Here is a 24702-nt window from a genome sequence, read left to right on the forward strand (position 1 = left end):
AAAACTAATAGTACTATATAACTCCAATTCACGAGCACAATTGACAAACCCCAAGTGTATGTTCAGACTTTAACTTAGCAAGTGTAGTACTTCCAAGGCAACTTTCATCAACTAAGGAAACATTTGTGGCCTAATCCTGCAATGTGTGAAGTGTCTCATGCAAGTGGTTAAGTAACCTCACCACCTACTAATTCCAGGGTGAGGCAAATGTTCTGCACCCTGCAGGATCCATTTGCCATCTGCCAGGATTGGGCTTTTGAACAATTATTCTTTTTTTAGCAGACTTGGCCATGAGGCCTGAAAAGATAACGGACAGTTTTTAAATTTTCCTTCTTATCCCACTCCCATTATGAATCATCATTTTATTTCTGTATGATCACCAACTCACAACAGCATTTATTTTACTTTAGTCATATCAAAGATGATTTAGTACAAAGTTATATTCAGTGTGATGCAAAGAGTCAAATGGAATAAAACTGCCTTTTAAAGCTTTTCCATCACAGAAGCTTGGTTTGTAGGTATTTCCATTTCTTGCGAAATGCACAGAACTGCTCTATCTGAATTCATATACCTTTTCACCCAGCCACATATGAGCAAAGAACAAAACGTGCTTAAAAGGCACCAGAGAGATTGCCACAGAAATGAGATGTAGAAATTCAGAACTGTAAAGAGTTAATAAATTGGCATTACACAAGCGGCACAACAAACCAGATAACTCCAAATTCGCAAGTGTCCATACAGCAAGAAAATCACCATGAGCTGGTTTTAATGTTATATACTATACTTTAGAGTGATGAACACAATAAAAGGTGGAATCCTTTTGATTGCAATGTAAATACTTTAAAAATCTATTGTTTCCAAGTTCACATGCTGTAATTTTTACCCTGTATTCAACTGCTCAACACAATAAGTAATCTATCATTTTGGAAGCAGATAGCCCTTGTAAATTTGTATTTCAGTATTAGGAGCCTAAAAACATAGAACTAATTAAATAACCTTTGATCTAACAAGCTATAGGTGAGGAAGCAAGGAGGAAGAAAGACGAGAGAATACAGAAAAGAACAGCAAATTTCACAAGGCCAAGAAGGGAAGGCAACTTCTAAAGACTTTGCATAGTAAGAGCCTGCTCCGCGTCACTATGACATACATCCATTTGCAGGCTAGATGAGAATCCATCGGGCTATTTAGACCATCCTAACCCTTAGTGATTGTCAGCATTAAAATTTAAGTGAGTGTTCTCTCAGCTTAATTACAAGGAAAGAAACCTAGGAGATAGCAATAGAAAAGTAGACATAATTCCTAAACAACTTCAGGCTATCAACAAACCCTGAAGTGAAAAGTCCAAATGGAGAGCACATGACACAAGTGGACTGAAAACAGGGAAGGCTCAGTCAGTCTGATTTGCGTGACTGGCCTGATGCAGGAGTTGGAGACCAAAGTGTCTCCTCTGGAGGGAATTAATTCATAAGTTTACAGATGTCCTGGGTGAAGGACGTGAAGGACATTAAGGTGTAGCTGCTTTTACATATAACATATGCCCTCACATATGTCTGCTCAAAACACAAAGAACAATGATTTGAAAGAAATCCTAATAAAAGGCCAAACTCAAACCTCATCTTAAGCTAAGGGACATTTTCCTGAGTCAAGGACTAGTTCAATCCCCACTGGTGGGAAAAACACAGCAGGCTTTTTTTCATTTGCTTTCACTTAAAAGGACTATCCTAATCGCCAGCGCCAACAGTTGAATATTTTAGTACTGTGCCTTTTTATACCACTAGAAGCAGTCTAAGTAGTGCTCTACTAGCCTGTCAAAAACATTTCCAGCATGAAATCGGAATTTTTTATTGAGGAACAGGGCAAATAGTCACTCGAGACACTGGAAAGGGTCAGTTTTAATGTTTAACTGAAAACAGGAAATTAAGTATTTTCCTGCAGAGTAGAAGACACACAAATAATCACCTGGAGCATTTCAACACTTGTGAAAGGTAAAGAACAAAATAGATATATAGAGAAACATAGAGAACAGAAACAGAAGACATAGGAATAGCAATAGTGTTCTCTAAATAAAGATTTTAGCCTATCAATACTGCCACCTCAAAAGGAAATGGCATATAGAGAAATTTAGAAAGCACAGTCACCTTCTCTATGAATCTCTGAACGAATGAGCAGAGAAGTGTAACAAGCACATTCCATCAGAAGGAGAATGGTGCAGGAATGAGCAAACTGTATGCAAAAGATGACTTATCCTCATTTGGTCATGGACATCTTTGCTTCTCTGAGTTTAAGATACAGTACTTGAGGGCTTTGGTCATGAACTTGTTGCTAGTGTGTCCAAAGTCTCCAGATTTTTGATTTTGGAAGCAAAGATTCACCAGGCACACCCTGATGGCATTTGTCAGAGGGGAGTTAGCTTCCTTTTAATAGCTAAGGTACCTGAAATTCAAGCTCTAGTCTTCGTAATGCAGACTAATTAACATGCTAACAAAAACAAGAGTATTAGGCATGTCCCAACATATTTAATTACCTTTTGTTGCCCGTCTTATAATTTTCATCTCATCCTGTAGAGAAGTACAGGAGGGTGAGAACTCCCTCTCCAACACCATGGCTTCAATCCTAAGAGCATAGCTGGAGTACACAAACAGGTTTAGAACTGACAGCCAAAAGACAACATTTATCATGAACAGAATAAACCTGCTATCTCCTTACTTTGGCACCTGGATTAGTAAATACATGAAGGAATCAGCTTGAGACAGTTTTGATACATCTCCATCAAAGGCTTTTAATTTCTTTACCTAGAAAAGAGAAAAAAACACTAGCAAAGAATTTTATCAAAGATCAAGATTAACTTGACTTTGGAAGTAAACGACTTGAAAAGTAGTAAATTTAACAGAAGGCATTGGAAAGTCCACCCAGTGACTGAATGGCTTCACTGTTCCAGGCTCCTGTAATTTGCACACACCCCAACCACAAAGAAAATTTTTAAAAATAACATCACTCTTCTCCCAAAAAACACAGTCCAATGGAAGAAAATACAATGCCTTCATTCTGATTGGTGATTCTGATTTCTGAGCAATGTTTGCTCTCATCACTATGTTTAGGACAGTGATGATGATCCGAAAAACAATCCTCGACTCTTCAACAACTGTGATATACACTTGGGCATAGTTTAACTGTGTTCAGAACTTCCAACAGAGGACTGCCTGGATCTCTTTGGCACAATGAAGTTAAGATTTAAGTTATGGGGTTTTTTTCAAGATACTTGCTTCAACCATTTCCCCTAAAACACTCTTAAAGGATAAACTGCATCCTTCTGAGTTTGTATTTTTTTCATTGACATTAAATATTTTAAAGATAAAGCCAATCTTGCATTTTAAGTAATTTGTTATCAGTACTCTGAAAACACCATTTACATGCAAAGGAAGTATCACTGCATTAATTTTAGCAATCATCATTCCCAGCTCCACCAAATCCATATATTTGCATGATCTGGAACCCGCTGATCTGCCCACATGCTCACTATTTGTTTATATAGAAGAATTGAAAAATACATGCACATATGTTTAAGTGTAACTAGAATGTCTTCCACATCTTCCAACACAGCAACTGGGTCCAAAAGCAGAGCTCACTCTCAGGTACCCTGTTTCTTCATTCAACCAACAAGTTCTAACCCAGCAGCGGTTGTATGTTTCCACTGATTTGCACATCAGCCCATCATCCTTCCTTTTTATAGCATTACACTTAAAGCCCATTAACAACCACATTTACACAGATGGTCTTCAGTTTTAGAAAGCATATTAAGTTATCCTGAAGAGAGGCACACTACATCAGGACATCAACAGTTATCACGTTGCCATGATTTACCAAGATATCAAGAGGTTTTTTAAAGAATCAGATTCCAAATTAATCACTTAAATTATTTTCCTGCTTGGACTGTAAAAAAAGTAACTGATCTGTAGTGGAAAACAACATATGCTATGCAAAATCAGGGATTTAAAATAAATTCTGAACTAGCAGAAGAAAAGGATTCTTTTAACCACTTTGTTCTGCTTTATTCACATTTTTTTTCACATCATAAAAAAATGGATGTTGACAACACATTAAGAAAGAAAAAACAAAAAATACAGATTAAATCCAGAGTAGAAAAGAATTCCTTTTCAAATTAAAACACACACACACACACACAAACAAACAAACAAAAACAACTAACAAAAACTTATGACCAAGAAAGAGAATTCTAATCAGAGAGCAATTTTTTTTCAGGCTATCCGGCTCTATTTCCTAACACCTCCCCATTTAACTCAAGACACTCAGACAAAAGCTCCTCTAAAGATAAACAGTATACCCATTTTTTGAGGCCTGAGAAAACTACTAATTTACTGAGTAATTCAAGAAGTCTGCCAACAAAAAACAGGAAAGACGAGACTTGAAAACGCTGATAATTCTAAAGTATTAAATGAGCAAGAAACAAACCCAAAATAAACACTTGTTCTACATCATGAAGTGGGAAGATGTCTACTATCTCAGTTAGTCTTTACAGGTGTTTTTTAACCTAGCTTTCAAAAAATAGTGGTCTGCAACCTAAACAAAAAACGCTGTGAATTCTCAAACCTCATTTTACCATGTTGCAAACATTAGAATTTGCCTGAAAAGGATACAGGTATTCAGATATGGGAGAGGGGGAGGAAAGAAAGAAAAGCAGCCCACCAAAAAACCCACCCCAAGTCACCAAAATCAAGATCATATCAGCCACAGGTAATTATAGGAAGATGCAATTTGAAGACTTAACTGCACAAAAGTGAACAAGAGATCCTGAGATACTCAAAGGAATATTAACTTATTCATGCTACCTGTACTATACTTAAATATACTTTTACCAGTAAGTAGCAATCAATGTTTTCTATGTGGAATTTTAGTTTTACAGACACTGGATGAAATCCTCTTTCTTCTACCTACTCAGAAAAATGCCTGGAGTGCTACAAGGGAGTACTAAATCCCAGAACTCATTCAGAGGAGGAATGTTCCTAAACATGCACAACAGAAGACATTGATGAGGCTGCCTTTTGATAGGTAGCATGGAGTGTGAATGTCAAAATGCAAAAAGTTTTGGGTCAACCCAGAAGACTTAAATCAAAGATGTGCTCAACACCTGGTTACACTTTTCCCAGCCTACACCAACCATCTTAACCCCCAGTTTTTCCTTAGGCATTCAAAATTAACTTTATAGGAAGCAGCAAAGCAGCTCACCTAACAAGTCCGAAATCTAAACACGGTGGAGGAAAGTGGCCCATTCCACAAGCAGACAAAACAGGAACATGAAAGAGTTATAAGGTCATTTTCACCCTGGAATTCAGCACAGCATAGCCTGATTCTCCATATGTGTTTTTCACATAGAAGACTAAATCTTCTGTTAACTTGGCCTTAAAGTAGTAAATAATCCGGGAAATAGCTTAAGGTAAAGATAGGACAATTTATTTTCTGATCCCTCTTTATTACAAATTTCATGATTGAAAAAGACCAGTTATAGGACCAGGAAGCGAAAAAGAAAGTTATTTGACTTTACTGACTCTACCTATAAACTAAAAAAACAGCTTCTGAACCCCAAAGCTACAAATTACTGAAACACATTTCTTATGTCTGTCCTTATACATTCCAAGGGAGACTACTAAAAATCCCACAGGACTGGTCTCTTCTCTTTGCAGCCATGTTGTCCGAGTCTTCCCAAAGAGAACTGAGATTCTCTGACGGCTCTTAGAAGTGGGGGTCAAATTCAAATACCAAATGCAGCCAGGAACTGCAAAGAAACTACGGGGATTGACAACAATGTTCACTATTAATCATAGTAACAGATATAGTAGATAGATTTATTAGTCTGAGAACACAAGAGATGTAAAGAAGTGGCTTCTTGTAAAATTGCAATGAGTAACTCTCTCAGTTCAGGCCTTGCCCTCCTCTTTTCAAGCACAACAAAATCTTTTCCACAACAGTAGACAGTCACTTACAGAGGTATGCCAGTGCAATGTATATATGCAAGAGAGTGTAATTACATTGTATGCTCAGTTCTGTATTACTCAAATTGGGTGCAGAGCTACTAATTTAATTTTTCATTATATTTGTATATGGAATATACATTTGCACTGTCCATGCATGCCCATGCACACTAAATCAGATTTTAGATACAGAAGGTTCTCACATATGCAATTTGCTTAATTTTAAAAACAGTTATGAAACATAGAAAGCCTGATCTTTGATTTGATTTGTGAACAATTGCAGTCGATATGCCTATTGCAAGTATGTCATTATACTTGCAGACAGGAACGCTAATGCATTCAAGTTTTTGGTCATTTTTGAGCTACCAGTAACACTCATAGTAGGATTTTACTTTATGGCATAAAACAGGTATGTTGTACTTCTACGCAGGAATAAACGTTTTCTCTGAGTTTTTTTATTTAATATTTCCATACCACTGCAAATATTCAGAGCGCTAACAAAAAAAGACAGTTAAAAAACACCAAACCCCCAAAAGGCACCACAGCGGAATCCATCTACTTCCATGGGAAACTAACGCATTAGGCAGTGAGGCATCATGGGGCACAAGCCTGGGCAGTGGCAAACCACCACGAGCAAATGATAAAAAGAAGTGGAGAAAAACCTGCAGGTTATTATAAAGGGCAAAAAAGGAAGCAGGAGATGAAAGCTTTGAAGGATGGTCAGCCCTATACAGCAGTGGCTGAGGAAAGGAGGGGGCAGTTAACTACACAGACATGGTTTGAAAAGGGTAGAGCTGTCTGACAGAAACAGTTCCAGTACAGCAGGTGACAGATGACCAGGGTTTGAAAACAGAGTATACAAGCAAAGGACAGGCTTGAGACATTATAAAGGAAGTTAAGACATTGTGTTGATAACCTGGGCGTGCATGTGTGTGGGTGAGCTGATTACCAGTATGATACACTCTCTTCTGTATATATTTAAAGTACAAATTCAGGCTATTCTAGCTCGTTAAACACTGGACTCTCAACTTTTACCAGTCTGGGCCTGCTGAGGAGTGCAATGATATGCACATAAAAGCAGCTAAAAGCTCCTTCTCTGCTTTGGTCAGGATGCCAGTAAATGAAAGCTGTCAGCCATTTCAATGGGATATCGTTAAGAAACAGTTAGGAATCTTTTTAGAAGTGATACAGCAGAGAAGGCCATTCCTTAGTTAAGGTTCCCTGGGAAAAAAATGAACTGAAAAAAAGGATGAAGCAGAGGAGATTCCAAATAGGCATTTCTTTCTCTTACAAAACTGCTTAGCACAGTATGGTACAAACAGCAGGACTTCTAAGAAGGTTTATACAAAATCAGTGATCTTATCTTACTTGTTATTGTATTGAGAATTTTGATACATCTGCTTGGTCTTTTTATTTAACCACTGTATAGTGGTCAGACAGCCATATCCACAGCCCTGAACAAAACATTGAGCGGAACCTTGCAGCAAGCTCCAGGTTTGCCAGCTTCAAGTATTTGTCAACTTTTTCAAATTCAACATTTAAAAATACCCACATGTTTTCAGTTTTATGAAAGACTTCACAGCAGTGCCAATATTTCAACAACAGTCTTATTCAGTTTGAGAAAACCATTCAGTAAAGCTAGTATTTGCCATTTATATGCAAAAATCCCAACAGATTTGATAGCTGTTGGGATTTTTCTTAGAAAACAGCTAGAAAATTACCAGTACCGACACCTATTTCTGCATATAAATAGAGTTGCCACAATACAATACCACAAATAAAAAGAATAATTTTAAAGACAGCAGATGATAAATGTATTTGTTAATGCAAGTACTTAGCCTGTATTGTAAAAAAAGCTGGAACATCCATCAGGTACCAGAGATACTATCAATTGAAATTATGTAAAATGTGTCACAAATGTCAAACTACTGACCAGGGGCACATTCAGGTAATGTGACTGTGTATCACAACACTTCTAGATAAGATAAGATTAGACTACAAAGCTGGCATTTATTCACATTAGACGAACTGTAAAGGTCATGGTGAAAAAGAAGAAACTAAATGGTCCAGAGTTGCCCTTTCTACAGCTATGACCAGGAAAGGTATTCCTCTCCCTTCTTTCACTTTTACAGACTAAGGATTTATGGTACTATATAAAAGAAAAAACAGAAGACATCTCCAAACACAGTTACTGGTGTGGATCACAAGCACAGTTGGCTCTCATTCCAACCTGCAAGAAACCTGTGCTGCTGGGAAATGTGACTGTAAAAATACCTGAGCTGCTGAAAAGAGCATACAAAGGGGAACTCCAGAAGCCCACCTATGGTTACACCAAGACAGTTTGCACTGGTAACTGAATAGCAACTAACCTTTTAGGATGCTTAAGTCTCTGATGCTTAAGTCTCAGAGTAATTCTCAATCCCTACAACAACAAAGCAGGTCTTCAGGAGAAGGGGAAGTATCTAAAGGGCAATCCCAGGGAATCCTTGCTGAGGACAGGTGCAACATTGTGCAAGGACAGGCCAATGTGACGACACCTTGCCAAAGCTGCCTCACATGATATGACAAAAAGAAATTAGGGAGTGTTAAACAAAAGAGGAAACAGGAGAACAAATAACAGCACTTTACCTGGTATCTCTAGTGATTCTGGATTATTTATATGTGGGGTTGTATATTTCTGATGCCTTTCCCTTGGCAAATGGTGAATCACTATTCTAGGGGACAGGTATTCAGACTCAGAGGCAGACAATGACCATACATTTAGGATAAAATGCTGAAAAAAACAAAACCCAAAAGCCCTGAGGCTCATAAAAAGGAATGAATTTTTTAACTGCCTACACTAAAATTTTAGGAGTCACAATAGTATATGAGTTATTGGATCCATTTATTCTTTGACCACTTTGAGCATGAAAACATGAAGGCATGGAAACATTTTTCCGTAGAAGCATCAGTCCCTTACAGTCAGGATTTTCTCCCTGTCTTGCCTGCCACCACTCACTCAGCTTTCAAGGAGAAAACTCCCCAAAAGTTAAACAACTATGGGGAGAATAACAAAGAGAACAGAAGTTTTTCCTTTTTCTGATGCATGGAATTAATTAAATACACACAAATACCCTCACAGTGGAAACTAGCCTCCTTCCAGCCTTCCCTTGGGAACAGCAACAAATCTAATGTCTGATGTCCCTTAATTTCTAATACTCTACTGCACCAGAAAGTATCTTTTATTAATTTCTCAAGTGACTCCTTGAAAGCACTTTTTAAGTTCTCTGGTCCCACTACCTTGAGGGGCAGGTCTGTTGTCAAACCATCTACTAGGACATAAACACACCTTTTCACTCTTAGCAGAACCTCCTGGATAGCTAAAGCACCTACTTGAGTACTGCAGACAAAATTGATAAAATTCAACGACTTGCATAACAATTCTAGCTGGACAACAACATTTGTATCACATAGAATACATTATTTGAAAGATTTTCTACTTGTCATAAAATAACAACCAAGATCTAAACCAGAAAAAAAAGAAAAAATACTTTTCTTTCAGTCTAATTTGCTGTATATACACGAAGTTAACTAGGAGACACTGTCTTTTAAGTTAGCACTCCACCGTTCACCTCTGCCTGACTCCTTCAGAGGAAGGAGATAAATTCTGTTTATATAAAGGAATATGTACTACAATTCAAACAAAGAAGGAAGGGGGAATAGGTCTGAGGTCCCAGCACTATTGTTGCCTTTCTTTTTTTTTCTTTTTATTAATTACATTTCAACTTGTTGATATCCCCCCAATGCCAAACGATATCTTAATCAAGTATAATAACACAATGTTTGCAAGATTCTCTGCAAAGGCACTCAATTTAGGGTTATAAATTTGACAGCAAAACAGTATAATGTTATGCTGTTGACTGGATCTGAGATTTGCTGCTGCAAAGAGGAAACAGTGCTTTGTACGACCTTGAAGTGGTAAAGCATGTGAGTTGAGGTTGATCTGTATGTGGACTTTAACTTAGCAATTTCCCAAGTTTCAGCCGTCACTTTGATGTGAAGCACTCAAGCAATTCTAATGCTAATTTTGTCGAGTTTGTGGTTTACATTACTCTCAAGTGCATACAAATGGGTCAGTGCAAATATGTGAGCAGACAAGGAACTGTACATCATTAAGCAGGGCTCCCAGGTCAGTCAATGAAGCTTCACCTCTTTAATCCTATGAATAGACTTGAAGTTTGAGATTAGGAGGGGAGAAAGCTGCACTTGCATGTTGGTCATACGGAGAGCACAAGAACATTGAGAAGGTGCTGTGGTAATTCTGCGCCTTCTAACATGCCTCCTTTGAGCATGAAGCCATGTTAGCAAATTCAATGGGTGCTGTACACTGGAGCTGCCTTTCTACACTGTTGAAACCGAATGACCCAGGCCCAGGAGCAGGCAAATCCCAGATGAACCAAGAAGGCAGGGAACCAGAAGGCAAAAAGACTAGGGCTACCAATATTCAGCTCACAGGCACTGTAATGGGAAAGCGGGAGGCAGGTGCCAAAGAAGTGAAATTTGTTTGCATTAGAATATACTTTGATTCTGAGTTTTCTGACCTCCCCAGAGCAGAGTTATCTGCACACAGGAGGGTTCTAGGTCTTGCTAAGATGTCAGTGGGACAAAAGAGACCATCACAAAAGCTAAAGGATCTTAACAACTCCTTAAAAGCAAGTGAAATTACTTGATGTGAGGGGAATGACTACACTGCAACCTCAATACTACATGTCAAATGAAGATTAAATATTTGCATTCAGTGGTTTCGTATCCCCTGGCCTCAGGAAGGCATTGGTATTCCTCTTTTAGAGACCTTCATGTTGGAATCCCAGGCAGTAGAACTCTACAAAAAAATAAGTTCCATGTAAAACCATTATTTACCTCCTCTGCTTCTGGTAATAATTTAAGAAATTCATGTAGCAGTTCAGAACGATAGGGCTGACTTCTTCCATGATAAATATCTTCAATGATGGATTCAGCAGACCTTGAAAAAACAATTGAGCATACGTATTTCTAACACTTGCAGGGCGAATAGTAACACAGATTATAAAAAACGTGCCTGGGCTACTCAATGGAATTACAGTGAGGCTATGGATGCATCAGTGTCCACAGCAGCACTGTTCTGACACCACTTTCAGGGATGCCTTTACTGAAGGGCAACATTTTCAGCGAATACATATAGCAATGAAACAGCTTGTTCTTAAAAGTTCCTCATGTTGCCCCTTTCTACTAATTGTTTATAGAGGAAGCCAGTGAAAGGCAGTTTGCATGCAGTATTGCATGAGGTATAAGGGCTTCCCTTAACTAGCCCTGAAAACTGACTTCCACTGGTTAACATTAGCAAACTCTAAATGTATGGTGCTAAGTCATAAAAGAACTCAAAACTAAACATATTAGAAAACAAATTGTGTCAAATTACATTTGACAAACCTGAACAGAACTGTAAACTCCACAAGGAATGGAGCACAATATACATTTGATGAGCACTATAAAGAATTTCACACATCTGAAACTTGCGCTAGCTGCATAGAAAAATCAAATCTTACTTTTTGAATTGTTTGAGAAATATCCCAACATTCATACTTCTTTTTGCATCCAAAATGGAAACCTGAGAGAGAAAGCAAGAGAGATTAAGCTAAGAATACCTAGGAATATAGCACATAATGCAGATATTATTTCTTAAATTGCTACAGATAATTGTGTGCAGTTGCCACCAAATCACAGGCCAAATGAACACATAGTCACTTCTCATCAACAAAGACCATATATTACGAAACTAGTTTTTACCAGGGAAATGCACAGCACACTCAAACACCTTTTTCCAAGTGCAGCAAAAAAATATCCACAGCAACATGTATGGAAGGAATCAATATTTTTATTTCATTACAAAGTAAAAACATTCTTCTTGCTTATTTCATACCGCTGCATCTGTGAAATGTTGCTTATCAGGTAATAGGTTGTATTGCATTTGAAGGTCTCGAGGTTAGGGAGCACCATGCTTCAAAACCCATGTTATTTCAGAGGTTTTATAACAAATGTGAGGATGGGATTTCTAAGGAGAGGTCAGTACGCACTAATGATTTCATTCATGCAAACTACCAGCCACGCTGATCCACAGAAAGATAAGTAAGTTGATCTTCAATCAAAACCTGAGACAGATAATGCTCAAAAGGAAGCAAAAGGAAATCCATAATAAAATAACAGTCTCCCCCTACTTTGTATTTTAAAGTTGATTTGCTGCATCATCTTATGTGTATAACTCTGGAGATTAAGCAGAGAAAAAAACCCCACGACATTTTCCACTAATTAAAAAAAATTAAATAAAAGTGTTATCTCTTTTTCTTCCTGTAACAGTATACAAGCTTAAACCTGAGAAGTTTGACTTGTTTTAGAAATTGTATCCTTAAGGTTAAAATTTTACCACAGCTATTTTGGTGATAACAGTTACAAAAGTCATGAGATTTACAAGGACAAGAGAATTGTTTCACCTTAACAGTGCCACCTGACTGCTACAATAAAACAGCTCAGTACACATAGATGTTCAAGATTACTATTGGACTCATGTTTGAGGTTTTGACAACTGGAAAGGCGTTTTGACCTCTGTGATGGTGCTCAAATTAGAAATACATATATAGATGCAACATTTGCATTGTCATGAAATTCAATTAGCTTGCAGTCAGCTGGTGACGGCGAAAATATAGGTATGGACTATCCTCAGCATATACCCAGGAGACAGCCTCCTCATCTGCTGAAAATAGTGAATCATACTGAGAAGTTTTCTGAAATTTTGGAATTTCCTAACTTATGAAAACAACGAAGACTAGAAAACTCAGGAAATATCAGCATATTAGTTTCAATTAGATTAAATTGGATTGCTAGCCTGAAGCCCTTCAGTTTTAGCATATGCAAAGATAAGAGGACACATCGTGGTTTATTCTCCTGTTATCTTGGGAGTTGAGTGGCCCCTAACAGATCATTAAGGAAAAGCCCCTTAACACAGGACCTGTTCCACTATCTCTCTGCCTGCAGTATCTAATCTTTTTCAAATGTTTTACTGCAGGGACCTCTCACTGACCTCTCAAACTGTAACTCCACTCTCCAATTGCTCTGGTCACTCCTAATTCTCTGATTTCTCTGTACTAAGCCTATAAGCTTTGCCATCACGATTTGGCTTTTGGTTTGTTGGAGTTTTTTTAAGCATGTTCACAATTAACCTTCTGTATATATTATTTTCAGTCAGTCAGTAACTGTTAACAAGATGACTGACCATCAGTTGGGTAAACCTTTGGTTTTCATGGCACAACTCAGATTTACAGTACAACCTCAAACAAATTAGGGAAATTTTAAACATCTTTCTGTGAAGAAAAACAACAGACAGGAACATATACAGCTGCATTTGTATTATCCGCACAACATAAAAATGTCATAGCTGTTCTTATGTACCAGGATTTTATACACAGTTCTTGCTCTGTATATGCATGGACACTATTTTTTCCCCTGATTTCTTGTTTAAGCGCACAATCAAAACACATCCCAGGTTTTGGTCATTCTTGGCTTGGTGTCTACTTTGAGCTTATCAAAAGTGTTTGAAAAAGCTGTCATAACTCCTTCAAGGAGTCTCCAGATGGGAGTGTGAGGAGGAGAACAGGGGAACCTGGCAAATATTCCATAAATACTCTACTCCTTGCACACAAATACGGTATCATTCATCTCACATTCAGTTGCATATCAGATTCATAATCTTAGTCTCAACATCTGTTTGCAATGTCTACTCTTCTTCTCCACTGAGATTTCATTTGATTTCACCCTTGCAGAAAGCTGCCTGCTGTTGCTTTTCACCCTTTAAACATTACCACAGCTTTTTCTAAATTCTGCTCAGTCTGCTCCTATCTTCTGTTCATAAAGGTCTTCAACACTGGGGCTGGAACAACATGCTCCAGATCTCTGCTTGCCATCTAAAGAGATTTTAAAGTGCCATCCACCAGTAATACCCTTGGACTTACTGACTCAAAGAGTTACACGGGACTGGAACTGAAAATTGAGAACAGATATTCCTATTCTCACTGGGATTCTTCACATCAAAGAAAACTCTCATATGGATTCTTATGATTTACTTTAAATTCAGGAGAGCTTTCTCCATTCTCATCTTCTTCAGTCCTCTGAAACTGGAAATACTGCAATTCCCTCAGACACTTTCCATCATGTCAACACCTGCACTTTGCCATTCAATGCAAAGCATCACAGGCTCACACACTTGCCACTTCTGCTTCATAAACAGTGCAATCTTTAAAGCAAGGACACCGATTCACGGACACCAATTCACTCATGAATCTGCTTTTCGTCGCCATAGTATTCAACCCAGCATGTTTCCAAAATCTGCAGCAGGCACAGGTAACAGAGCCTCAGTTCAACAAATGTTAATCCACCACTGAAATGTTCACTGTTTCGATGTATTAACAGAAGGGGAAAATTAGCTTGAGTACCATGGTGAAGCTGGGATGATGGTAAGATGATATCAGCTCCTGAACCCTGACACAAATTTGCAATCAACACGAAAGATTCAGAGGAGTGTTCTGGGAGACACCAAAAAGCCTCTCATCAAAACTGACTTTGTAGTGACTGCAGAAATGCAACAGGAGTTTCTTGCCATGAAATCGTCAATGAGGAACAGGAACAGGAACATGAACATGACAAAGAGGATTTATGACAGATTAGTGAAAGCAAAACATTGTATGTATTCTTTGCATAAGAACAATGGGCTTTCACATGGTGGGATACAGTTTACAAATCAGAGCAAGCATGGAATATCCTGGTGGCTCAGGCTTGGTGCTGAAGGTTAGGAAGAATATAAACAACTTCCTGTTTCAACTTCCACTTCACTTTACAACGCACTAACCATCACTGTTGAGTTTAATATTTTGGCCTCTGTTCTCTGAGCCACATGCATTGCCTGGAATAATTGAGGAAAGGTGTACTTCCACAGTGCAGCAGAGTGAACCTGGCAGCTTACTAAAGGGCTGTCCCACTCCATGTCATCCTCCCTTGTCACGTTCCTAGCCTGCTCTTTCCCTTAGGCAGGCACTGGTACTCATCTCATTTGGTTCTCGCTGTTAGTTCTTTGCTGGATTAACTGGTTGAATCAGCTTTCAAGAAGGTGGAATGGGCATCAGAGCCAGAACAGAGAAAACAGAGAGAAGGCATGTTTAGGAGAGGGGACAAGAGACATCCTGTTCACTCCTTCCATCTTCCTTCTCTTTCTTCCTCTCTCCATTGTACAGGCTCTGGTATTCACTGCACCCTTTCACAAGTCATCAAAACTCACTAAAAGAGCAGAAAACAAACTAAGAACCCCGCAGCATTGTGCTGAGCTACTTACTTAAATATGTTTACAGAGGATCCAGTATCTATATTATATTATCCAGTATCTGTCCAGAGCCAGCAGACATATGGGGTGAGGTAAGGGACAGGAACAGAGGGACAGTTCAAAGGACAAAGCAAAGACCAGCTCCTCTGGTTGACAAGCTGTTCTGCCCACTCTGCTGCCAGGCTTGCTATAAGCCTGGGTGAGTGTATTTTGTGCCATACTGTGACACCACTGAAGGACGGCGAAAGTAAATTGGCGTGTAAACTTTACCTCTACACCCCCTATTTTTCAGAGGCTCAAATTACATGGAACCATAGGGCAAATTAAGCCTTTAGTCAAGGAAACATGTTAATTAATCTCCTAAGGGTTTGGTGAGGGATTGTTTACAAAAAGGAAAGCATTTGCTGTAGGAGTTTGACTCAAACCTCAAAAGGGACTTCTGTTATAATGACGATGTTACATCTAAATTCCCTGTATAAATCACCAGCGAGTGAGGAATTAAAAGGACATGTAGTGTTGTAAGCTCCCACCCGTGTAGGACTTCTCCCAAAACTGCTCATAACTTTATAACCAACAGCGATCTCTGGAAAAGGTATGAACCCCCCAGTCTCCTCCACAGTCTCTGGCCGTGCCCTCAACACTGGCTGAAGAGTCACTCTTTACCACTTTCACTGAAGCTACACCACTGCACTGAGGGGAACCCCACTGCAACAACAGAGCACTCTCCAGCCACGCACTTCTGTACAGCACTTTGGACACGTGCTGCTTTTTTCAGATTTGGATCTAAGTGATAGTAGAGTTCAGGCAATTGAAGTAATCTTGAAAATTCGTTGCTGACATACTATGCCAACTAGGCTAATTCCACTATTTAAACTCCAAAGAATATTTTCACTGCTAGACCATAAAGCACTTTCTAAAATCAACTAAGAACAGAGGTAATGAAACAAAAAACGTCTTGTCCGTCTGTCCCTGTCAGCCAGTAACACAGCCACAAAGAGAACTATAGCTCCCTCAGCCCCACTCTAACACGCTCTCCACAAGGTCACACAGGCACAGTGTACCTCAGCCTGCCTCCAACTCCTTTCAGCCTGTGTAGGTTTTACTACAGTGAGCTGAGGATAATCATTCTGCACTAAAGTAAGTGAGCAGCACCTGACGGCACGGATGATGGGAATCATAAACATTTCCCATGCCTCAGACCTCCAGATCCCTGCTGAACAATGCCTGTCTGTATTCACGTTAAGCAGGTGAGCTGTTGCGCATCTGTACTTCCGCACTTCCAATAACACACAGCTCCTCGGGATTATCTCCTTCCCTCTTTGCTAAGCAGATAGGACTGCAAAGTCCATTAACACATAAGAAATTGCTCATCACTGTGTGACACACTGCTGCAGCATGCTTGATAAAGCTTAGCAACAGTGTTGAACATTTTGTCACTTAAGTGGCATCACTCAGAGGCAAGTGCTGTTGCCTCACCACCTGCCACGTGCAAAGTCACTCAGGGAGTCCTGAACCAGGGTGCACAGGCATCAAGCAGTGCAGATGCACTGGACCACCATATCAGCTCCAGACAGATGCACAAAAACAATTAACTTGCAGCAAGGCAGGTTTTTGTTTCCAAGGCACTATATCTTGGTGAATCCCTTATTTTGCAGGCCTCTAATTTTCATCTCTAACGCTGCATGAGTTCTGGAGCACACTGGGGTTTTTCTCTGCCCCAGCTACTGCACACTATGAGCCACATTCTGTTTTATGAAACTTATTGTAATTTTTACAAGAACTAGATCTTCACTACACAGCAGTTCTGAAAGGGGGGAGCTTCTAAGGAAAACACAGCATCTGTACACGGCACAGGAAGTCCAGTCACTACACTCCTGATTCGAAGATGAACATAGCCTGAACACAGCACAGAGGTTAATGACTACCTCTGACGATGGCTCCAATTACTACTTCCCGATGTCAGGGCTGCAGAGCCTGCAATACACATGCCTTTCAAAACCTTTCATTTTAGTCTATGTACAACATGCAAGCTATCAGTATACTGGTTTCTCATCTTGTCCCTGCTGATATTATTTTGACATCTCCCGAATCTTGCAAGATACCAGCAACTTTTAGTCCCTATTTTCTCACTAAAAATTGATGCATTGTTACATCTCTTAACCCCATGCCCTCTGTATTTTTTTTACAAGCTAACATGTATGTAGACACACACCAGTGATTAAGTCTGCATTTCAGCCCTCCAATTACTTCACAGAAAGATCAGTTGAGACAATTCAATTCAGGCTTCACAAAGAAGCTGTCTATAAATGAGGATTTAAGAACTAGAAAAGCTACTTATCAGTTCACAGAGAGTGGCTGAACCTGAGAGTACTTGGTATGTAGCACCTCACGACCAGAACAGAAACCAGTGACAATCTTCAGATCTTGTCAGAAGGTTATTTTAATGCCCAGAAAAAGCAGGGTAGATGAAATAAGGTTTTCATGAGCAGGAAAGCCATGTTTATGAAAGGTGAAACTTTACCTCAATTAAATAACAAATACCCTTAATCACTATATTATGTTTTATATCCTTGCTGTCATTCTGGCGCTTCCCTTCCTGATGTCTCTAGGACACCAAGGGTATATACAGCATTAACCCTTGCAACAGGACCCTCTCCTCTCCTGCCCGGTTCATGTTTGCATGTACAACATCTCGTCTGCACCACAGACATAGGGAAAGAGCTGAAGAGAAAGGCAACAATACACCTATGTTCCACACTGGAAACTCAAGGGCTATCCAACAAGAGTAAATACAGATGCCTTCAGCTCCCTCCACTTATTCATATTTATTTTAACAGGTGATCAAATCACAGCACTTACCAAGTTAAAATAATAAAACACTGTTAGCTCTTTGAAAAACAAATATGTGCCACTAAGAACAAAGAGTTTATCTTTCCCATCGCTCCCCTCTCCTTCAAATCAAGACAAATTTGCCATAAGGATGAAACCTGACAGAGAAAGAGACAAAGGCGAGGCAGAATTCACATAACTCCCACAGCATTATGTAAAAAAGAGGTTATACTTCAATTCTTACCTCCTCTTTAGTCTCTTTAAACGAAGACTTTGAAGATTGGCTTCGGGAGTCCTGGGGCTTGGTTTCTTCCTGCTGCCCAAAAAGTTCCTCAATTGTCTTTGTATCAATCTGATACTGTGGTCTTGCAGCAATTGTCCAGATGTTGTTTTTACCACGGACTTGTTCTTCAGGGATAGTTTTCCAGAAAAAGCTCCGCATTCGTTTTTTTTTGCCATGGTTGTCATGCCCATTTATCAGCTGTGGAGGCAGGGGTAAGTTGGGTCCAGGCAGTGGAGGAGGGGGTGGTGGTGGGGGCAGCATTGCCGGGGGGAGCGGAGGGGCTGGGGGAGCCCCTGTGAGGGGACATGGTGGAGGGGGCAGTGATGCTGCAGGCTGAGAAAGTTGAGATGCTGTCGTCGTATCCTCGTTCATTAATCCTGTTGCAACTGGAATAGCCCCATTTTCTTTATCATTGACCAAGGAGAGACAATTCATAACATGCATTTTATGGCCTCTCCAAAGAGGAGAGTGTTACTTCCTTGGATGGGTTTGAAACATTGAACAGTGAGTGCAGCAGCCACTGGTAACGCTCCCTCTTAAACCCTAGTCTGCCAGCAGCAGCAACACAAGAGGGGACTGTATCATCTTCACAACCTACAACAAAGGACAATAGGGAGACTCAGATCAGAGAGACTGGATATTGTCCCTCGCACTGAAAAGACACCAAAATTAAGGTACAACAGCTATCAAGTTTTTAATCCAGAAGGGAAATTTAGTGACTCAAAAGTCTTTCACAGGGCAGTTGTATAATATTTATCCACATCAAGATTTTAAATAGCTTTAGGTGCCTAGATTTCAAGAATATATATAAAAATAAGAATACCTCTTAAATCACACACAGTAGATATTGAAACTCAGTTCAGTGCAATTTTGTAAGAAAATATATTTATCTCAAATTATTAAAACAAACCAATATAATTCTACTCCTAATTTCAGATATGTTTTTAAAGGTGACCACACACAGTTAGAAGATATAAGTATTAACTATGATACTGGATTAACTGGATCAAAGAGACCCTGCTTGAATCCTTTGAATTCACAGCTCAAATCCAAATTGCATTAAAATAACAAACTATGTCTAAGATTAACAATGTAACTTAATGTACTACTTTTTTTGCCTTCGCATTTTTCACACAATTTTCAATAAGGGAAAAATAGTGTGCAGTCCCTAAACTCTGAATGTTCACTGAGATGAACTTACAGTATTGCTGGTCTGGTTATACTACCTCCCAAAACACACTCAGAGAAGAAAGACCACAGTTTGATTAAGCTGCCCCTTATAATTTACTTCAGCATCTAAGTTAAAAGAGCCAGTTCAGTAACAGAAAGGACAGAGAAGCTGACAGGAATAGGATCCTACATATCCTGAGCATTTTACATATGCAAAGATTTAAATATTTAGGAAAACTTTTACATCTAGCTTATCTCATGAAACAACATAACAGGAATCACAATAGCTTTTAGTATTTTCTCCCACATTGTCACCTTCTAAATGAAGATGCTGTTATTGACAGCAAACCTTCAGGTAAGAGTATGACGTCCACAAAACCTACAATTTCAATAAGCCAAATCTATTGAAACAGATTTAATTCATAAGTCTCAGAGAAAACAAATTAAAGTGTTTCAAGTACAGACCAAAGAGGAATCCCATGATTTTATGGAAATTTGGAAGCTATCTCAAAAAAAAAAAATTTGGGAATTGACCAGAAAAAAAAAAAAAAAGAAAAAATCAGAGTGCCACACAATACAAATTTAGACAGAAGACACAGAGCCCCTTAGCAAAAATCAGTCACAGGAAAACTCAACAGAAAAAGCTGAAGTAATGCACTGGCACAAGAACAACATCAAATCAGAAATTTGGCACCTATTTAGTGGTATGCCTCTTCAGCAGGGTTCACATGGAGCTAATAGCAACCTAGATCAATTTGACATTGTATAATAGTGATGAAAAAACTTCGCTATTTTTGCCAGAGATCCATCACCATACAGGAACAAACAGACCCAAGTCACAGGAATAAGCCTTAGGGCAAATTCTCTCTTGGTCTGCAAGGGCTCAGCCACTCACAGCTTCACTGAAGCCAATGGAAACAAGCACAAAACGATCCACTGTACCTTTTCTTCTCAAAAGCTTGCACAGGTAGCAATGAACTCCTCTCTCCTGCTTCAGACTTTCTAATCTTATACCTTACGTTATACAGGTATTCACAAGAAGAGAAAACATATATCAAAACCTGTATGATGTTTAAATCATAGGAATGATGGAAAATATTTTAATGGCATGGTAAAAAGGAGAAAAGCTACAAAGAAAGTGGATCAGGATAGAGTGTTTCAAATTTAAGTCAACATTAATACCCAGCTGCTATTACAGGGCTCTGTATGTTCACACCTCTCCTCCCAAGTTCATGATCAGAGAAGCAGAGAGGCATAAAAAAGCAGGTGCAAGGTGGTGGAAAGAGATTAACCACTCAAAGCAATTAAGTGTTGCATTAATTTAAAGAAATACTCCACTAGGAAAAACACTTTTCCTCCCTACTACTTATTTAAAAATTAAAAATGTATTAGCTAGTTTTCCACCATCACAAAGCAGTATTCAACATTATTATTATTTTCTAACTTGCGTTCCCACAGATTAAAAAAAAAAAAAAGAAAAGAAAAAAGCGAGAGAGACAGACAGACTGACCGACCATGCCCCTGGCAATGTGCAAGAATCTCATTTTGAAACTTTCAATAAATCCGGATGCTTTAGGAAAAACAGGATCAAATCCTAATGGAACAAAGTTGTAGGCAATGAATCATCAGAGTCCCAGCACTAACACACAGGAGTGGAAAATGACTGATCTCAGACCTGAGTGCTTCTGAGTTAGACAAGGGACACTCCTAGTGAAAGGAGTGGAGAAGGCACAGGGAAGAAAACATCTCAACCTAGATGTAAAGATAGATATATAGAACAGGAAAAACTGTTTTCAAGCCAACTGTTTTCAAGCCCTGTACTGCTTTAGATGAGGTAACAGTCAGCCAGAACCAGGAGAGGGGAAGAATCAGCATTTGGAAGGAAGGCATGAAAGGAGAGGCACAGCATAAAGGCTGGCTTTCAGCTTTGTTTTCTGACAGATAAGCACGATTCAGGTGACAGAGGTCACCTGCTTGTAAGAGGATGGCGGTCTCGAGTTACCAGGTACCAGGAGACTGGTCAGAATTCCCTTCTCAAGCTGCCTCTCGGAGGAGTGGCTCAAAGATGTTCCCACTGCTCCCACCATTACTGTGGGTGGGAGAGGAGAGAAGCTGGCAGCCGGGACAGGCACTGGGCTGCTTGTTGGTATCAGCAGGTGCCTCTGAGCAGGAAGTACAGCAAGAGGAGGTGGGGAACAACGCAGCCTTTCCAACTGTGAACTACTAAGACACGCTGGGACTGGGATGCGTAATAGAAGCCAAGCAAAATTTTAACTCCTAAGGAGCCTCTCCGCACTTTTCAAAGGATTAAAGGGGAAAAAAAAGGGAGTCAAGAACAAACGTTTAAGGTGTCTCAATTACACCTCATTATTGCATGCTTGTTACCCAAAACAGTCCAAGAAGTATAATAGCTCTAAAGTAACGTCTTTACTGCACATTTTAATTGCGTCCATATTTGGCATAAAAGAAAAATTTTATTTCTTTGTCTCATTCATTGTTTTAGCCAACCTAATCTAACTTGGAAATGTAATTTAAAATTTAGAGGATGGGGACAACTTTCTCCCCAGGTAAGAAGAGAAACACTCTACAGTAATTTGTTTCTTGCAAAAAAGGCAGTTGCCACCCAGACGGACGCACACTGTGTTTGCATACACAAATTAACAGGTGAAATGCCCGATGCACTGAAGGGCATTTCATAATTCATACTGCAAGATATTACTCCCTTTAACTCACACCTTAAGTTCTCTCCTGCCCACGTTTCTGTGTCAGGCGCCCTCCAAGTTCTCACGAGAATGCTGGTTTTGACACCAAAGCCCAACCACAGTATTTGGATGTCTGTGTCTCAACAACTACTGTACAAAGGGGCAAAGGGAGCAACTAGTTGCTGACTGCTAAGAGAGGAACTGCAGACACCGATAACCAGCCCCTGATCCTGCCCAAACCCGCGGGTTACAAAGAAGACACAGCTTGCGCTATCACAGCAACTTCAAACTACATCCCTTAATGCATCCAACAAAACCCCTGGTAGGGAACTTCGACCCTGCCAGCCGGCCAGGATGGGCAAAGAACCCCCGAGCGGGTCCCCGCGCCAGCAGGACGGGCACGGGCAGCGGGCCGGGGGGCTCGATTCCAGCTGGTTTTGGCTTGAGGTCCCAGCCGCAAGGAAGGGACTTCCAGTGGAGCAGCCCTCAGCCTCAGCGTCTTGTTTTCCGTCCTGGAGCAGGTGCCTGGCCCCGCTGTGAGGTCCCTGCCGCCGGGACCACCCGAGGCGCCCCGAGAGAGATCCTTACTCCGCAATTCCCTTCCACCGACGCCACAGGCCACGGGGCAGCACGGAGGGCGCGGGCGGCTCGGCTGGATCCGGGGCAGCACCGCGCCCCGCTCCCCTCGGGCACCCGCCGGACCCGGCGTCCTGAGGCGCCCTGCCCGCAGGGAGCGCCCCCCGCCCGGCCAGGCCCGGCCGGAGCTCCCGACCCCCGCCCCTGCGGGACGCGATCGCCCCGACACATAGAGCCGGGGGTCCCCGCGGCAGCCCCCGCCACGCCGTGCGGGAGGAGCGGCGGCGGCTCTCAGCCCTGGACAGCGGGAGGTCGGACCCTGCGGGAAAGGGAGCCCGTTCCCCAGAAAGCGCTCACCCCTCCGCTGCCTCGGGAAGGCGGAGAAGGACCCACGTACGCGGGCGGCGACCCCTCTGTCCTCCCCGGCCGCGCCCCCTCAGCAGCGCGGAGCCTCCGCCCCGCCCGGGGAGCCCCGCGCCGAGCCCGCTCCGCGCTCACCCCCTCGCTCACCTCCGCGCTCACCCGCGGCGCAGCCGCTCCGGTGCCGCCGCCGTCGCCTCCTCCTCCCATCGCGCCCGGCCAGCCGCGCCGCGGGCGCGCGGGGCGGGGCAGCGCAGGCGCGGCCGGGCGGGGCCGCTGCAGGTGACGGTGGCGGCTCCGGGAGCGCCGCGGTCGCGGGACGGGGAGGCACCGTGTCCCGGCTCGTGCCACCGAAACGCCCGTGCGGGAGGACAGCGACCCGCTTCCCAGAGCCGGCGCCGCCGCGATCGCGTTCGGAGATGCGCAGTGGCGTCTGCGGCGGGACTCGGTCTAAGCCAGCTCCTGCTGAGCTGATCCATTCACACATCCATCCATCATTTCCCGCACGCTGTCACCGCAATCACAGCAACTATCGCTATAGAAACAGGACAGCGGTGCTACCGGCAGCGCGCTCGGCTGGGGGAACGAGGTGCCCTCTCCGGCTGAAGCCTTTCGCCCTCTGCCCTCGCTCCCAAGGAAGCGCATCCCCTGTCCCATCCCGCATCCCTCACCTGGGCGCTCCCCGCCAGCTCAGCCTAGCCAGCCCCGGGGAAGCAGGCAGACAAGACGGGCGCGCCGGCTTGGCCCCTGGAGTCTCCAAAGCGGGCGGTGTGAGAGAACTTCAGACGAATTTAAGATGGGATCATAGCCCGGGGTTACGGCGCTCCAGGCGACAGCGCACATGAGTTGTGGATACCAGGAAGCCAAAATACCATCCACTGATGAGACAGCAAACAAATACATTGTTCTAAAATATTTTATCAAGAGGTTGAATCCTATTTCAAAAATAAAACTGTCTTCCCAAAAGGAGGAAAGGTGAAGAACTTCACTCACTCAAGTCAACAAAAACACACACCATTAATACTTTTTACAGGAGGCAAATTCCAAGGTGGAAACAGAAACTTTTGCTGTTCTGAAGGACAGAGGAAGAAAGAAAAAAAACCACCTCCAGCCTTGCTCAGTCAGCCACCAGAGCTTCTGAGCTGAGCATATGAGAGAGAAAATAACACCTTGGCATAGCAGGGGTGGGAAAGCAGGAGCAGGAGGACAAAATTGTGTCTTATTTCAGTGTGTAGTGCTTAACCTGGACTACTGCCTCTGCTCAGGGTTTGGGAGGCAGGAACCAGAGGAAGAGTGGGAGACCAGACAGCCTCCGGTGGCCCCAGGCCTGGAGCCCAGGCCCATGGCTGCTGAGGTTACACCATCCCGACTTACAGTTCTGTGGCCACAGATCTGACCTACTGGTCTGGCAAG

General features: G+C 41.5%; 1 protein-coding gene across 2 annotated transcripts in view; it reads right to left on the reverse strand.

Moving 5' to 3' along the window:
- The window catches only part of FHDC1 (FH2 domain containing 1), a 36755-nt gene extending 12776 nt beyond the window's left edge, over positions 1-23979 (reverse strand). The window contains exons 1-6 of one of the 2 annotated variants that reach the window (XM_027676912.1): positions 23961-23979; positions 18443-19075; positions 11552-11613; positions 10887-10989; positions 2707-2792; positions 2525-2625 (exon numbers count right to left, since the gene is read on the reverse strand). In XM_027676912.1, coding sequence (XP_027532713.1) covers positions 2525-2625; positions 2707-2792; positions 10887-10989; positions 11552-11613; positions 18443-18925 — 835 coding nt within the window. In that variant the 5' untranslated portion in view covers positions 18926-19075; positions 23961-23979. Of the gene's footprint in view, positions 1-2524; positions 2626-2706; positions 2793-10886; positions 10990-11551; positions 11614-18442; positions 19076-23439; positions 23511-23960 lie in introns of those variants that run through there. The other variant, XM_027676911.1, reaches the window with a different exon arrangement.
- Between the last annotated feature and the right edge of the window lie 723 nt (positions 23980-24702).

The sequence above is a fragment of the Neopelma chrysocephalum genome, unplaced genomic scaffold, assembly GCF_003984885.1.
Source record: "Neopelma chrysocephalum unplaced genomic scaffold, ASM398488v2 Primary Assembly neopelma1_42b, whole genome shotgun sequence".
NCBI classification, from domain to species: domain Eukaryota; kingdom Metazoa; phylum Chordata; class Aves; order Passeriformes; family Pipridae; genus Neopelma; species Neopelma chrysocephalum.